Source organism: Passer montanus, unplaced genomic scaffold (genome assembly GCF_014805655.1).
Source record: "Passer montanus isolate IOZ18808 unplaced genomic scaffold, ASM1480565v1 scaffold11, whole genome shotgun sequence".
Classification (NCBI taxonomy): Eukaryota; Metazoa; Chordata; class Aves; order Passeriformes; family Passeridae; genus Passer; species Passer montanus.
The window spans coordinates 10,822,189-10,839,771 of NW_024357613.1; the positions used below are offsets into that span (position 1 = coordinate 10,822,189).

Consider the following 17,583-nt stretch of genomic DNA (forward strand, 5'->3'; position numbering starts at 1 on the left):
ACATCTGCATGTAAACCTGTATGTATGTATTTGTGATTTATATACACCTGTGTGTATGTGCATATATGTTTATGCAGCACACAAATATATGTCTATCAGGAATCAAGAGAAGATGTTTATGCTGTATTGCTGGGGGCTTCTGCAGGAAAACTGAATTAGACCTGGAGATGAAGGGAGGAGACTGCCATGCATGCTTCCTTTTGTGTAAACTGTACACATATTGAATCACAGTTTAAATTAACATTATTAATTTAAGAAGTGTTAGTGTTGTTTTAAAGGACCAAGTGTATTTATTTTTGTCTGGTTTACCATTCCTTAAAGGAAAGCTATTCATTTATGGATTTCAGTGAAAGTAATTTTTTGTGTAATGAGACTCGTAGAATCACTGGTCCACTCTTAAATTCAGCAAAGTTCTGACTTTTCACAAAAGCTGTAAACCTAGAAAATGGTTTGTCCCCAAATATTTTGTATGTTTTGCTCAACATGGAGCTTCTGGCTACAAGACATTACACTTTTCCCCCTTTTATTTTTAGATTAGTGTTTAGATTTTGTTAGCTTTGAAGGATTCAAGTGTTTTGGGTATTATTTGAGTGCTTGTTCTTCCCCAACATTTGAAATGCTGTCATTTTAACCTTTTGGTGACTTTGCTTGCCATTCTTAGTTTGTTTACTATCCAAGTGTTGGAACTCTGATGGTTGGTATTCCAACATCCAGGTGATTTATTTCATGTGCCCTGCTTAGGCTATATTGTTTTTTACCTGCTACAGAAAGAACTGCAGTGAAGACTTAAGCATCTGCTCAGATCTAGCTCAGTTCATAGCTTTTTCTCTGAAGTTGACACCAGCTGCTTGTCACCAGCTCTCTGGACTGTGGCATTTGTTGCACCTTAATGAAGTAAGAACAAGTTTTATTTTAATTTAATTAAATCAGATCTTTAGTTTAAATAATCTCCCTGAAGTTTTCAAAAGTTCTTCAAAATATATATACCACTAAGATTTTTGACATGCAGTTTTTCTACCTCGGCATGACAACAGCTGTTCCTTCTTTTAACAAGAGAGGTTATTAACTGTGAGCCTTGAGAAAATGCAATTAAAACACAGTGTTGAAAGACAAAATACAACAAAGTCTTAAACAGAATAGTTTTGTACAATTTTGTTTGGTAGTATTGTTCTGTACATCCATCTAATGGGAAATTGTTTGGATAGCAGGTGCCAGCCTGGTTGTATCTATGTATTCAAAGTAATTTTGTGCTGAAAAATGCTTTCCTCTGTTCCCATGCCTCTAATTTTTTTTAGTTCTGTTGCAGATCAAACAGACTGATAAAGTACTTGATACATTTTCTGTAGAAGATTTAATAACTCTGCTTAATATTTATGATACAGTGGTTGTGTTCCCACAGAGCACAGTAAAACACAAGTTCACCTTAAATGCTTCAGAGCAGAGTATTGGATGGCTTTACCTGTTTCATGCCTCTGCACCCTTGTGTGTTGTAACAAAAGCTTGTACAGTCATGGACTACAGGCTGTATTCTAACAACTTGCTCTGTAAACATGCTGCATATTTCACAGACAGGAGACAGTGCTGACCTCAGGAAGTTTACTCTTCATTGAGGAGATGCAAGCAAATGCTATGTGAATTTGAAAGGATCTTGGAGAGTATCTTGTGCTATCCCTCCTGAAAAACACAATCATACTTCCTTTGTACGTGTGTGTGCTTAATTCTCTTTTGCTCCCTGTACATTATTCTCACCTCTAGGTCTTTGTTTCTCCTTAGATATCCCCTGAAGAAATGTCTCTTCTGTCATCTCAGCTAGTTAATGCTGTGTTAGCATCCTTTTGGAGCAGTACTTTCACCACAGATCCAGATTACTGGTTGACTTGGAGGCCACTGCCTGCAACAGAGGAAAAGAACTTCTCTAAATCCCCTGTGACCCATTCTATGAAGGTTTGTCTCTTCTGACCTAATCAAATTCTAGGCTGAATGTTCTTGTTGACTAATTCAAGTTTTCTAAAGCAATATTTTAAGTTCTAGCACAGTCAGAGCAAGTTGCATCCGAATGATCTAACTCTTATTCTCTTGATTTAGGGCCCAGGCATTTTGACCCGAGCTGTTTTCTCAAAGTGCTTCTTTGAAATTCTAACTAGCAGCAGCAAGACAAGCCAGTGGGATGTGAGTGGGCTTCCTGTCTTGTCATCATCCCATGTAACACTGGGAGAATGGATGGAGAGAGCACAGCAGCTTCACAGAGTCAGCACAGTGCTGTGGACCAACCTGGCTGTCTCTTCAATAGCAGATTTTAGGTATTAAGACCTCTCTTCCACATACATGTTATTTGAATCAAGCATGTTACAGAAGGTTGCTTACTGTGTGTAAACGTTTTCTCATTCCTTTTTCTCCAGACACACAGATGCTAGACTGCAGGGAATAATGCTAGGCAGGCTGCTCTCTGCCCTGGTAGATCTGATTCCAGTGGATCTTCAAGAAGAATTTTTGGAGTGCTGTGAGAAGCTCTACCTCAAGGATCCTGTTGCCTATGAGTACCTTCTCAAGATACTTGAAAACATCACTGATCAGGAATTACTTCCTAAAGAAGTCCTGTGCCTTCTGCTCACTTGCTTGCATCAGTTCTATGGGGAAGGGCTTCAGGAGCTACCAGAGACAGCTTGGCGAGGAAGCTTCTGGGTGAGCATTGGCTTGGTGCAGATCCAGATGTGGATTCCACAGACCAGGTTTGATCCAGCTGTTAAAAGAGAATACAAGCTCAAGTACTCAAAAGAAGAGGTGAGTATGAAGCCAAGTTGGCTTTTACCTTTATTATATATAAAATCAATGCAGAGGAGTTTGGCTTGGTCATGATTTTTAAACTATACAGTTAGAACTTCTTCTAATGTTCAAGAAGTTGATGTATCTCCTTGGTTACTAAAATAAGAACTGCTGTGAATGGTTTATTCTTTCCTTTTTAGTTATACCAGCTGGAGTGTGAATGGAAAACGCATGATTTTTCATCCCAGCTGCATACAGGAAAAAGTATTGAAGATGAAACAGTCAGCAACTATATTCATCCCCATATCAGGTAACACCCAGGCACTAAACCCATCTCTTTTAGAGTGGACATGTCATGTTTGTGTGCTCAGGCTCTGAAGCTTTACAATTTTTCTCTCTTTCTGTAGAAACTAGAGTAGCTGGTTTTAAAATATCAATCTACATGTTGAGGTGGTAGAGAAGAAGCAGCTGTGCTCCTTACTTGCAGTAAGGAATTATCTGTACACTTTGTACTGCTGAAAATAGAACAGTTAAAGCAGTGGCCTTCATATATTGAAGCTGAAACCATGCCCAGAAGTAAAAACAATGCCATACATTTAAGTTACAATACTTTCCTTAAAATGTGACAATATTATCAGTCAGTTGAAGTGAGGTGAATTATCTGTCACTGTAGTTTCTCAAGGCCATATGTGCCAGTGCTATTTTGCAAAGTTCTTCAGCTGATATTACTGGGGAGAAAAACCTACGTGTGTACTTTAGCAATAGCTTTTGCCTGTGTTGCTGTGGGTGAATTAAATTTCTTACCACACAGAGTACACTGTTGATATTCAGAATCTGTAGCCACTGTTATTTTGTTTGGGGCTTTTTGTAGTTCTTTTTTGTCAGAGGAACTTGAGGAGGAAATTTTAAGCAAAGAGAGCTTTCTCCTTTCTGCAGCCTTCCAGGTGTGTTCTGTGTTCATGAAGATAAAAACTGTCTATTTTTAATTATTTTTCACTTTTAATAGGAATTTTTTATTTCATTATTGTACACATAGAGGATCTGCTAGTTCCATGCTACTGCTTAAAGAGAAGGATAATAATTGCAAGCAGGTTCTGAAAGACTGAGCTTTACCAATTGCTTGTGATAATATTATTTTTTTTCCTAATGCTCACAGAGCTGTCAGATAGCAAGAAAAAAGTACTTGAAGTTTGTTGAAGTGGCAGGGAGAGAAGAAATCTACACCTGTGGGCTAAAAGGCTGTTCCTTGTTTTTTCCTTATTTGATGTTTCACACAAACTAGCAGAGTATTTTCTGATTATTCTGTTCCTGTATCTAACTGATGTGTTAGATCTATTTAAATGAGTTCATATGAAAAGTATTTCCATGTCTAAACCGGTCAATGTTATTTCTTAACAGGCAATTGCATGAAAGAATACAAAGGTTGAAGGAGCAAATAATCAGTCTTTCTAGAAAGAAGGCCTTCAGGCCTGCAGCTCCACTGTATGATTGCTTGTACCAGGAGGCTCACCAGTACATCAACAGCATAGCACAGATTTCTTCAGTCCAAGACCTTCTAGCCCGCCTCCTGCAGTTCCTCCGTGGAGAGAGACCTAAATCACTGCAGGCTATACAGAACCTGTTAAATGAAGAGGCTTCGTGGCAACAATCCCACCATCAGTTCAGAAAACGCCTGGCAGAGGAGTATGCTGTGTTCCCTGATGCCATCATTCCCCTCCAAGCTGCCATCCTGCAGCTGCAGCATGGCATGCAATTAGTGGCTTCTGAAGCAAATGCGGTGCTGCAAAGCTCTGTGTGCCCAGCTGATCTCAGCAACCTCCTCACTTCTTTGTTGGCATTTCCTTCTGTTGGCCGTGCCTTTCCCACTTACTTTACTCGGGCAGAAATTATATGCTCAGTGAATTCAGTTGGGGTACTTAGTGGGCTTAAAAAGTTCTCTCTGAAGCACTCTGAGGGAGGATCTGAGGGAGCTGAGCAGCCTTCCCCAACTCTGGAGCAGCTCCTGGTGAATGCTTTGTTGCATCTTCGGTGCCATGTACTATCCAGAGGAGAGATGGACCAGAAATCTCTGCAGCTCTTCAGACATCTGTGTCGGGTAAGCGCTGGACGCCCATAACTGGGAGTCTTGCTCTGAACTCGTCCCCTGTGGAAGACCTGGATCTGCTAAAGCAGCTCTAGAGGAGGGCACAGAAATCATCAGGGGGCTGGAACACCCCTCTTGTGAAGAAAGGCTGACAGAGTTGGGGTTGTTTGGCTGGGGGAAGAGATGCCTCTGAGGAGACCTTGTTGTGGCTTTTCAGTACATAAAAGGGGTTTATTAAAAGGAGGGAAGGAGACTTTTTACCTAGGCTTGTAAGACAAGGCATAAGAGTTTTAAACTGAAAGAGGGTAAATCTAGATCAGATATGAAAATAATTGTTTGGAAATGTGTATGGTGAGACAGAGGAACTGGTTGTCCATAGAAGTTGTGGGTGCTGCAACCCTGAAAGTGTTTGAGAGTGATTGGATAAGGTTTTGAGCAACCTGGTCTAGTGGAAGATATCCCAGCCCATGGCAGAGGGGTTGTATTAGATGATTTTTAGAGGTCCTTATCTTGAAGATTATTAGTATGATGTTCTTTAAAATCTTCTAAATTTTTCCCAATTAATTGTAAAAGATAATCTAATGTACTGGATTAACTTGTTTGACTTTATCAAGGCATGAAACGATAGCCTGTAATGATTAGCAATCATTTTATTTAAGAAAAACCCCAAACAACAAAACCCAAAGGTGGACACACAAAAAAAACCACTCCATCCAACTGCTAGCTTTGTTGAGAGTTTCTTTATTAAATGTTGAAGAGAGGAGACTAGAACTTGCTCGAGTACTCTGTTGTGTATTGTCTTTGCATTTTCCTCATTAGCTTGTTAAGAGGGCAATTCACAAATGTTAGATGGCTTTGATTTCTACTGTTGTGGACCACAGAGGAGGGAAGAGCCAAGCAAAATAGATGCTGCCCCATGGATGGGATATGAAAGTAATTGTTTGGAAATGTGCATGGTGAGATACAGGAACTGGTTTTCCATAGAAGTTGTGGATGCTGGAACCCTGAAAGTGTTTGAGAGTGATTGGATAAGGTTTTGAGCAACCTTTGCATTTTCCTCATTAGCTTTTTAAGAGGACAATTCATAAATGTTAGATGGCTTTGATTTCTATTGTTGTAGACCACAGAGGAGGGAAGAGCCAAGCAAAATAGGTGCTGCCCCATGGATGGCATAGGAGATGATGTTAAGGTTAATTTGTGTAGAAGCATCTCACTTTGTGTTTCCTTAGGCGATTGTGAATGAGTGGGATGAGCAGGAGCGCCGGGCCCAGGAGCAATGCTGCCCCATGGATGGCATGGGAGATGATGTTAAGGTTAAGGTGTAGAAGCATCTCACTTTATGTTTCCGTAGGCGATTGTGAATGAGTGGGATGAGCAGGAGCGCCGGGCCCAGGAGCAGGAGGCAATGGAACGCAGCCTGTACAGGTACAGGAGCAAAACTCATGGGAAAGGACAGAGCGAGGAAGAAGAGGAAGAGGAAGAATTCAGGAGGAGATTTCCTTTTCATGAAAAGGTAATAGCTGTAACTCTTAAGAAATACAAAAATGACATCTGGAGTTACTCCTGAAAATAAATGCTATAAGTGACATGAGGAATGAAGCAGTTTTTCCTTCAACCAAAAGCCAAATTGGGATAGATTTTGGTAGGTATTCAGTTATGGGCCTGTGGTTTATTTTACCTTCTGGTTGAAAAATGTTTTTGGGATTAATTTCCAGGCTTGATCTGTATTGTGGTTTGGGTGAATAATCCTAAATTATATAACTGAATGATAATACAGTTACTTGTAAAAAGCTGGAAATTTACTTATTTAGCAAGTAAGGTAGCCTGAGGTTCTACTATGTTTGGAGAAGGCTTGATTAAATAAATTCCTTGATCTCCTTGATTAAATAAAGCAGCTGGGACAGAGCTGTTCAGGTCCTCAAGCAACCACAGAGTGTTGAGGTGGTTTATCAGCAGACACAGCTGCTGCTGCTTTTTCTGCAAAGGGGTTTAGTTGGCAGCAGCCCAGGGATCACTGTACTGCACTCTTGCCTGCTGTAGTTACACTCTGAAATGTTCTGTATGCCTGTGTTTAGTTTCAGACCAGCAGTCTGTCTAGGTACCAGCTGCAAATCATTAGCATGTCATTGCAATGCCAAAAAAAAAAGCAAAACAGGAGATAGGGAGAGGAGGCTTTAAAGGAAGAAACTGAAATTTACTTTTAATGATCATGTACTTTGCAGGACTTTGAAGATATCACAGCTGAGCCAAGCCTAGAAGAAAAAATGGAAACTGAAGATCCAGTGGAAGACCAGCTAGAAGCTGACAGAGCCCTTTTGTCCAAGAGCTCCATGCAAACAGTAATGAAGGTTCATCAGCAACTGTGCTTAAACTTTGCTCAATCCCTGTGGTATCAACAGAGTCTGCCTTCTCATCAAGCCAAGCATTATTTCAGTACATTTATTTCCTGCTATCAGACTGGTGCATGCCTGGTGTCACAATTCTATCCTTTAATTGGTAAGACTGCTAGCAGTATTTCAGATTTGCTGGTTTAGATTTGTAAAGATTTGTTTCAAAATAATCACATTACAGTTCATTAAAGACACCTGTTATGGGGAAATGCACAAGACAGAAAGTCCTTTTCACAGAGAATTTGTCCCGTGTTCAGAATTGTCTTGTGGGATGCTTTGATTTTTTTATTCTTTTATTCTTCTTTGCATTTTAAAAATTCCATTTGGTAATACACATGACCAACAGAGTTTAAAAGTGTATTGACTACTGAGTGAAATTTTGATCATAGGATCTGCATAGTCCTGTGGAAGATAAAGCAGTTGAAGAAATTTCCCAGAAGTAAATTTTTGCAATGAAGTTCATTAAAGAATTGTTTTAAATTTAGCATATGTATATGAAGTAAAAAGAAAAAAAGGTATTGTGGGGGTTTTTTCCACCCTGAATTTAGGAAAACTTGATATGTAAATTTCCTAAACCATGTGTGAGAACTCAGAATCATCACTTCTGAGTTAAAGCACAGCTAGGTATTTCAGTTCTGATCTAATAAAGGCGTGTGTGCAATAAAGATGAAGGGATAAGGGCTGTTGTTTCTACAGTACCTTATTTTTTGTTTGCACCTGAGCCGTAATGTATGTGGGATTACTTTTGTGTTTTGGATTACTTTTTCACTGAGCCTTGCTTTATAGTAGTATCTCCGTGATGTAAATTTATATACAGACAATCTGTTCTTCTGACAGGATTACAGCCTGCCTTTATGACACTCGTTGTACTTTGATAGAAAAGTCTGATTAAATAGAAAATATAAACTCTTAAGTATGTCTCATGTTCCATACTCCATCTCATTGTTCCAGTGTTACAGTCTTATATCCTTGTAAAAGATAACATGCTAAGGCTTGGGATACAGGGGGGAAAATCCCCCTAACTTTATCTATTCAACTGAAAAAAGAACTAAGAACATGTGTGATGTCTTCCTTACTTGCTTCCTAGGTGCTGAAATGAATGACAGTCTTTTGGGAAGCCAACTTCTGCTAAGCACTCTTCTTCACAATACCTTTTTTGAGGAAGTGACTTCAGATCTTGTGCTGCAGCAAGATGGCCCATATGACTTCTATCAGCATCCCAATATTCAGCAAGTCAGACAGTGCCAACCTGTACTTGACAATTTTGCTAAAGAAATAAATGGGCTACTGCAGGAATGGCCAGAGCATCCTGTACTTGTGCAGGTAAAAACAAATATTTGGAGCATTTCAGGATTGCATTTGTGTGTGAATATGTGTATAGACATGCACAGACGTGTGCATACACATTGATATGCTTGCATAGATGTTGTATTACTTATGCAGATGTTTTGAAGTCATACCTGTTTATTCTTAAGAGGTATAGGTATTACTGTGTGTATTAAGCTGTTTCATTTTAATAATGAAATGGTAAGTGGAGTTCTGCCAAGTCTGAACTTACAGTTTTAAGCAGTCTTCAGTCTGCCATAGCTCAAAGATCCCTGAGGTCTTGCTGCTTCTACTCAGTTTTCTTCTGAAGTTCTTTCTTTCATAATGCTTTAGAATAATTATTTTTAGTCCCTCTTACAGCATCTGTTTTCTTCAGGTTGCGTTTCTTGGGGTAATGTAGAAACTCAGATTCCATATGAGCTCTTTGCCTTAGGTAATTTGTGCTCCCTTCCCCAGGTGTGTTTGCCTTACTGAACTCCTAGTGATCTTATACTAAATCGAGAAAGCAGATTAAAAATGTGAAAAAAAGAAAAAAGTTCTTATCTCTTGCGAGTTATGCTCATAGAAATTAACTCAATTTCATGGCTTCTTTTGTTGAAGTGCAGTTACTGAATGTTTTTGGTTTTGTTCTGCAGCTGTTAGTTGTGATGGACAGAATCCGGAGTTTTCCACTTTCCAGTCCCCTCTCAAAGTTTCTGAATGGCTTGGAAATTCTTCTTGCAAAGGCACAGGTAAGAAGTCATCTATGGTCAAGTTCATTTTCTTTTTTATGTTTCCTTACCTCTGTTTGGTACCATGTTACAAGCACGGTACATGAAAGCTGTCTGTCAGGATTTGGAGAAGTTAACTTGCTCCATGCTGAAAGTTTAAAGGGCAAGAACCCAGTAATTCAGAGTAATGCAATGAGTTTTCCCAGGCAGTGACTAATTTCTGCTTTGTGTAAAGGGGAACTTCTCTTTCCTAGGACTGGGAGGAAAACGCTAGTCGGGCCTTGTCCCTGCGGAAGCATCTCGATCTGGTCACACAGCTGATCATTCAGTGGCGTAGATTGGAGCTGAAGTAAGAATTGTCCTTCCATGCTGCTTTTCCTTAGATACTGTAAGCTTTCATCTCCACATGGAGGCACACTCTAATACCAGTCTCCTGTTTAAGACCATGTAAAATTTTTATAGCCACAGTATGCACAATCAGGAATTAAACAATTCTACCTCAATTTCTGAGAAAATAAGCTTTTTGAATCTGCCTCTGATGGATTTTGCTTTACCCTCTCTTCTTTTCTTCTCTCATATTTAATAATGGTAGCAAAACAATGATCCTCAGAAGTTGATTGTATGTATTAAGCTTATGCGTAGATTCTTTCATCCTGCTAAATTTTCCATTAGTTTAATAGAAACAGGAAGCAACTTTTGGTTGTTTTGAACCCATAGTACCCATGATATTTTTGATTTATCTCTCCCTTATTGTTTCTAGTTGCTGGTCAGTAAGTTTGGACAATATTATGAAGCAGCATGTGGAGAAATCCACAAAACGCTGGTTCTCAGTCTATCAGATGATTGAGAAGTATGTTCAAGAACAGACGGAGGCAAACACAGAAGGTAAGTGCTGGCCTTAAGAAAATGTGATGCAGTTCTAGTAATTACTAAGGATGTATGATTAAGGTCCTAAATGCCAGAATTTGACAGTGACCTTTCAGGTATAGTTCTTTGCCCTGCAGTAAATTCCATGACCATGTAGGGTTTTCCATATGGAGTGAATTTGTATATATCCGTGAAACCACTTGTGGCTCATAGGGCCTGTGTTGTGATGTAAAGAGAAGATGTCTTTAAAAAGCATCTAAAAGAAAGTAGAATTGTGATAGCTGTACATCATGCATACACAAACATTTCAAACAGATTCGGAGGGTAGGAGGCCTCCATCTGCAACTGGAAAAGGCACCTTGTTTTTTTAGCTGCAGAAAGAATAATTCATATTCCTGAACTGCTTTTAACATTCTGTATAAAGCCTAAAGAACTCTTTGAGTATGTAGGTTTTGGTACATACTGTCCTTAGCAAATTTGTCTGCATGTGTTCATGTCACATAAAATAGGGGAATGAGGGGCTGCCTCCCCCCAAATCTAATGGAATTGTAAAGATGAAAGCAATATCCTCTGGCTTGAGGCCAAGTTTCCAATCTCATGGCTACTTAACGCACTTGATGAGCTTCAGATCCTTCAGTTATATTACATCTCCAAGAGGGCATGTCTTCTTCCACAGATAATACTCCAAAGACACTGTATTCTCTACTAGATTCTTCTGATCTATTTCTGTCCTCATGACTTTGAGGAGTTAAGGAACTGGCAGTGACTTATTTGTTCTGTTGCTTATCATAACTGAAAAAGACATTCATTCATAGAGAATAGCAAATATTCTGTAAATACTCAGTGGATTCTGAAATTCAACATAAACTGACCTTCTCAGTCACTATCTTAATTCTGCTTCTTGTTCCCTTTCCTTTTTTGCAGTGTGGTGTTTGTTAGTTTAACTTCTTATTAAATCAGAATTCTTTCCCTCTCTGCCCCTTTCCTATTTTGTTTTGAATTTTTCCTAATTGAGACTCAATATTTAATTGAAAGTTATAAAGAGCAGACAACATTTTTCGAGTAGATATTTTGGGTTTTTTTTTTCACTCACTTTCTGAATTTCTGGTGCAATGTTCAGGAACTGAGCAAATGGATCTGAAAACGCTGGTCAGCACATTACAGGCTTTCATTGAAGGCTCTACTCTGGGAGAGTTCCATGCACGGCTCCAACTACTGCTGGTTTTCCATTGCCATGTCTTGCTGATGCCTCAAGTGGCAGAAAAGGGTAAGTTGTTAGCATTACCTCTGATCAGTTATCTGTACAGCAATCTTGCAGACTTTCCAAACAGGTCACTGAGCTCATGAATAGAACACAAGCCAATAGGGCTGTTTCATTGTTTTTGTGTTGGTCAATTTTCCCCATCTTTCAGTGTTGCTAAGCTTCCAAAAAGAACTGGGGTGTATTTGTTGTAATGATACCGAAAAATGCCCTCTTGTAAAAGAAGGATGATGACAGTAATGATTGTTATTGTTGTTATTATCTGTCCCTTCTCCCTTCTAGATGTTCTGTGCAGCATCCTGTGGAATCTCTACAATTACTATAAGCAGTTTTCAGAGTGTGTTGAGGCCAAAATCACTGAACTTCGTCAGCCCATAGAAAAGGAACTTAAGGTAAAAGGAGACTTGGCTCAGACAATGTATTGGTCTAATCAAAGGAGCAATGGAGCAGATATTATTTGAATTTGTCTATAATAGTTCTGTTTGCCACTGAAATTCCTACTAAACTTAACATTTCCTTTAACAAGAATTAATTATTGAGGTGGGGGAGGGGGTTGATTGAAAGCTTTAATGTTTGATCAGTCCCATTTATCCATGAAGGTTTCTACCCAGGGGTGAAGCCCCTGTTCATTTCACAACATCTGGCTATGCAACAGTTTTTATGCAGTGCAAATATTATGTTAATGAGATGCCTGTACAATAATTTGCTCACTTACTAAAATGTTTGGCATTTTAAGGCTACAAGATCATGATAGCTGATAAGGTTTAAAGATCATCTTTAAAAAGATGGAAATAGTTAATTTTATTTACATAACTAATCCCATTGATTATTTATTTTCTTAATAGGAATTTGTGAAGATTTCCAGGTGGAATGATGTCAGCTTCTGGGCTATAAAGCAATCAGTGGAGAAAATACGCAGGTAAGCCAGAACTTAAAATAGAGCTCCCCTTTTTGAAACCTTCCTTCTAGATGATTTCTCTACGATGTTACATTGGAATGCAGAAATGTTTCTTCTGCTCATAACACAGTGAAAACATTTATTTCCAGCAGCTGAGAGATTTCCAGGATTACAAAACCCAGTAATTTTTTGCTTTCATTTGATAATTAGAACTCTCTTTAAATTCATGAAGAAGTTTGAAGTTGTTCTGGATGAGCCATGTCAGCCTGCCTTGGTGGAAATTGGTAAGGAAGAGCAGCTGGACTGCATGCAAAAGCAAGAAGAGTCTGACAACAAAGAAACCAAAATTCAGAGGCTAAACAACACATTGAGAAAGGTTCTGTCTGCTAGAACAGATGTTACCAAGGTGACTGAATTAGTTATTCTAAGTGTGGGAGGAACAGTTTCTCTATTCTCATCTATACATTGCTTTTCACTGATTTATGTAGGAAAATCTTATGTAAGTGTCAGATCTGTTGAATATATCATAAACTTTTTTGGTCTTACTTGTGTTCAGTGTTATGCAACACTGCAGATGGGTGAGAATGCAGCATGGAATGACAAGCATGGTCTGGACTGATCTGGTACTGTGTCTGTGTCTGATACACAGAGATGGGGCTGTTACACATTTCATCTCCCATTTGCTTACAAAGTGTCTGCAGCAATTTGTTACTTCTCTATTAGTGAGGTAAAATAGCCTGGGAGTTGAAATTATTACTACTCTTTTTTTTTTTGTAAACAAGGACCCAAACAAATAATGACGTAGCTATAGGATTTGTGTGTGTATATGAGCTCTGATTAAATATTAAATCACTTTTGGCTTGGATACTAGTAAGGGAATGCACTATATTGTCATATGTTTGCTGTTGACTGACAGTTTGTGGACTGTGAACATTTGTCTTGGACAAGCTGATGCATGGTAAATCCTGTCCCAGAGAGTCTCAGTTTAGTATGTCTCAAAATAATTTGCCCAGCTCAGAGAGGAAGTCAGCTAATTTTCTTCCTGAAAGAGATTCCTATTCATATCATTAGTTTTTATTAACAAGATGCAAGGAGACAATCATAACTTGTCAGAATTTGGTGGTGAGTGGGAAATGCTGAGTTATCCTCAGCTTTGTTCCATTTCTTCAGACCAGGAGCAGGGCTGATCTTGCTCATGTCCTGTACAGGGGAGTAGAGCAAGGAGGCAGAAATTTAATGCAAATCTAATGTATTTGATTGATTGAGGGTTTTGTTCGTTAGTGGGTGTTTTGTAAGCCTGTTACTGATAGTTAACAGGGTTATTGATTTCACTTCTTGCAGTTCCATGTTGTCTTCATTCCTTAAAGAAGATTGTTTGCATGCAAAAAATCGAAATTGAACAAAAAAACATTGAAAAGCTTTGGATATGCTGAGGAATTAATTCAGTCATTTAATAATTTCGACTTGCACACTGTTTTGTTGTTCTTTAAAAACAAAATTTGTGTCAAGTGGAAAGTGAGTGAGGGTGTTCTTCACCTGACATCCTGGGGGCATTAGTGATTTAGGTTAATGCCTTTAAACTTGGAAGGCAGAGGAAGCTGACCTGAAGCAGTGATTACCTTTTTCATAGAGGTAATGACAAACAACTAAGACAGTAAGATCACCTTTCATTCACTTGATGTTCAAAACTAATGTCTGCCTGACATACAGGTGTTATGATTTTTCTCAAGTGTTGGTGCTGAACTGATGAAAGAATCACATAACGTGTTTTGGGGTTTCAGATGAATGCAGAATTTAGCCCTTTTTTAAAAGTGATTCACTTCTAGGGATCAAATGAGAGCTTTGAGTATTTGTGTATAATTTTCTTCCTTTTTTTTTTCAGAGGGCACTCCCAGAATGTCAGGGTGTCATTACATTTCATACAGAATCTCTTCAGCATCGTTTGTCAAAGCTGACAAAGAAAATGAAGAAAATGTGTACAGCAGTTACAGAAAATAATTCATTCTTAAACCTGGTGGAAAATCTCGACCAGTTCACAGGTTAGATTTTCTTGTGATTTCCATACCACAATTGACCTCTGTAACATAAACAGAACAAATCACAGCTGCTTTGTGTACATTAAATTTTCAATCTCATACCTTTTTCTGCTGTCTTCTGTACAGGTGGTATTATTGTTTCTGTAGCTGAACTGCAAAATTTAACATTTGATCAGACAGCAACGAAGGAGAAGCAGAAATCAGAGGCAAAGCATATTCAGATGCAAAAGCAAAGGGCTTTGTCAGATCTCTTTAAAAGCCTTGCTAAAACAGGTGAGTTTCCACTAAAAATGGGCTCGGTTTAAAAGTACAGAGTTCTTGAGCATTTTACTATCTTTGCCAATATATCTAAACCCACCATAATATGAGGTAAGGTAACACCTTTACCCTTCTCATTCATCAGCCTTTTCATGTCTTAAAAATGATCCCTAACTCAGCTTTCTTAAAGGACGTGGGGCAGTGAAAAGTCCTTACTGTACACAGGTCTATGCTAGTCTTACTTCAGCTGTGTTGTTCAGCTCAAGATAGCTCAGCTACAATGCGTTCTTACATTACAAAACTTGTAGCCTGTTCAAAGACTTGTCAAAATAAGAACATTTGATGTCTTACTACCAACTGTGTGAGTGGCATTTTTCATGTGAAAAACGAGGGCATCAAAGGATGTGTGCTGAAATGCCGTTCCAGGTTTGTCGTACCGGAAAGGTCTCTCTTGGTCCCGTTCAAAAGACTGCCAGCAGGTTCTGTACCTCCGTCCCCTGGACATGCGCAGTGCCTTGGCTGCAGTGGGCTGTACCCATGAACTGGATGCCACGTATGTACCCAGGACTTCTTACCCTCAGACTGTGTGAATTGCAGCTGTAATATAGAGAATTTATGGCATGTTGATTTAGACTGCCATTTCTGGACAGTAATTGATTTAGGATTTTGCATATTCCCTTCCTCCCATTACATCTCGGTTTGGTATGTACAACTGAGTAAGGATTGGGGGTTTTTTTCATTTCATTTTTTTTTCTATATTTGCACTTTACCAACTGTACCCTCAGTTTCATTCTTTCCATAAATTAGATTTCAGTTAGCCCTCCACTGTCCAGCCTTACCTGGGATGATTTGCTAGCAGTATATCAGAGTATAAACTGCTTTTGATTTTATTGAAGGTGAGCTGTGATTTTCAGGGATTTCTTCATTGTTTTGTTTTCAATTAATGGGATATTTCAGGAGAAAATACATATACTTCAAAGTGGGCATTATTGGAAAAGCTTTCTTAGAGGAAAGATGTTTTTTCAGATTTTTTTTTTTAAATTGCTTTTCTGTCAGGTGCTTTTTTTGTCATTGAGGCATGCTGGTTATTGTCCTGGGATGTTGTAAGCATTTAGTTTATGTATCAGATGAAAAGAAAGGCTGGATTTAGCTGCAGAGGAGGGAAAGAAAAACAATATCACAATTGAAGCATTAAATGGTATTCAAAAATAGAGATCTTGCTGCTATTGCCTTAGGGTTTCCTTAGAATTTATTTTTAAATTTACATGTTTTCTTAAAACTAGAATATTTTTAGAGAAAATTAAGAATTGCAAGATCAATGCATTTTCAAACCAACAAATTTCAGGCAAAATGGTTGTGTTGAAGAGCTGACCTGGTGGCTCCAGCATGCTGTGGTTATTTTTAGTACCATACTTCTTTGTGCTCTGCCAGGTTGCTGACAGAGATTTCTTCTGCCTGGGAGGGGTGCCAGAAGTACTTCTATCGGTCACTTGCACGTCACTCTCGGCTCCAGACAGCCTTGTTAGCACCTGCCAAGGTAAAACCAGCAAAGTAAAACCAGAATCTTAGTTCTGTTAACTTCATTTTACCAGCTTGGACTGAAATTTCCAGTAGTAAAGAAGTAATAATGGGAGATAATGCTGTTGTTGTGTCATATGATACTATGACACTTCCATAGCTCTCATTAAATGCAGCATGTTGAAACCTGCTGTTTTATGAAGGGACAGAATTGGTTTAGGGAAAGAAGTTAATGATCAGTTCAGCGTACAGTATTTTTCATCCCAGCAAATTCCTAATTGCCTAATTTTTGTGTATGAAGAAATTCATGAAATGCTGAATCCTAACTTGTAAGGAAAATAATCCCAGTGTTACTCAGTCTTCTTGAAGAAATCAGTTGATAGTGATAATTGGAGTCTGTGTCCAACACAAAAGTGCTAATATATTTCTTCATTTAAAGATTGGTCTAAAATCACTAGAACAGACAAATGATCTCTGCCATACGAGAACCACTTTTCCAGAATTTCAGAAAAAAAGCATCTCTTCCAGATATTCTTCCTCTCACTATGCTTTACCCCTTGTTCTACAACGTGTTCTTATCAAAGTCACATCTGATACTGAATACAAACAGTGGAATGTGACTGTGATCAGTTTTGCTCTGTGTTGTGACCATTTATTCTGAGCTTTAAGATGTGACCACTTTTAATGAAAAGAGTGAAAGTAATTGTCAGTATATCTCATCAAATGAATGGTTGTAGCATTGATCATGAATGTAAAGCATTTAGGCTGGTAACTCTTCAGACTTTAATCATGATTTATATATGGTAGATTTAATACTGGAACCAAATTCCTGATAAGAATTTCTGCAGTGCAGTGAGATGTAATGTGAGCGACTGTTGCAGAAGTTACTTGAAAGACAAATTTGTATGCAAATTTTGTAAGGCTTGTTCAATTAAACCATACTCTTTCAGTCTGCTCAGTGAAATGAAGGCACACAGACTGCTATTGTCTTGTTGTTCATCTAAGTCTTCCCTCCCACTTTTTCTGTCTCTGTTTTGTTCAGGATATTGGACTCGGCAGCATTGAACGCTGCAAAGGGTTCACTGCACACCTCATGCAGATGCTTGTGAGACAGAGGCGATCTCTTACTGCACTGACAGAACAGTGGATCTTACTCAGGTATTTTCTTCTTTCCAACTTTCAACATTTCCACCGTTGAAATGTTGGAAAGAAGTTTTGACAGTGGGCAAATCAGTTCAAGAAAGATGGAAAATGAGGTAGAAGAAAATAACTTTTTCCTCTGCTTCCCTGTATTTCTCTTCCCCTCAATTTAAGCCTAGATAGAAAGGATTTAAGTTTATCTTATCACTGTAGCCAGTATTTTAGAATCAAAATAATGTTCTAGAACAAGTAAGGCATGTATGTGAACTAATTCCTGAACTTAATTACACAGTTAAACCATTAAACTTACAGATTGTTGTATCTCTCTCATTT

The 17,583-nt window shown here is 38.5% G+C and overlaps 1 protein-coding gene across 1 annotated transcript in view; it reads left to right on the forward strand.

Annotated features, from left to right (window-relative positions):
* Positions 1–17,583, forward strand: part of MDN1 (midasin AAA ATPase 1) — a 92,827-nt gene that overhangs the window by 57,460 nt on the left and 17,784 nt on the right. The window contains exons 58-78 of the mRNA XM_039727789.1: positions 768–894; positions 1,774–1,944; positions 2,086–2,300; positions 2,400–2,781; positions 2,964–3,073; positions 4,162–4,858; positions 6,198–6,359; positions 7,069–7,342; positions 8,324–8,559; positions 9,198–9,293; positions 9,527–9,621; positions 10,033–10,157; positions 11,260–11,406; positions 11,683–11,792; positions 12,246–12,319; positions 12,509–12,704; positions 14,181–14,337; positions 14,461–14,607; positions 15,019–15,145; positions 16,024–16,129; positions 17,153–17,268. Coding sequence (XP_039583723.1) covers positions 768–894; positions 1,774–1,944; positions 2,086–2,300; positions 2,400–2,781; positions 2,964–3,073; positions 4,162–4,858; positions 6,198–6,359; positions 7,069–7,342; positions 8,324–8,559; positions 9,198–9,293; positions 9,527–9,621; positions 10,033–10,157; positions 11,260–11,406; positions 11,683–11,792; positions 12,246–12,319; positions 12,509–12,704; positions 14,181–14,337; positions 14,461–14,607; positions 15,019–15,145; positions 16,024–16,129; positions 17,153–17,268 — 3,870 coding nt within the window. The remainder of the gene's footprint in view (positions 1–767; positions 895–1,773; positions 1,945–2,085; positions 2,301–2,399; positions 2,782–2,963; positions 3,074–4,161; positions 4,859–6,197; positions 6,360–7,068; positions 7,343–8,323; positions 8,560–9,197; positions 9,294–9,526; positions 9,622–10,032; positions 10,158–11,259; positions 11,407–11,682; positions 11,793–12,245; positions 12,320–12,508; positions 12,705–14,180; positions 14,338–14,460; positions 14,608–15,018; positions 15,146–16,023; positions 16,130–17,152; positions 17,269–17,583) is intronic.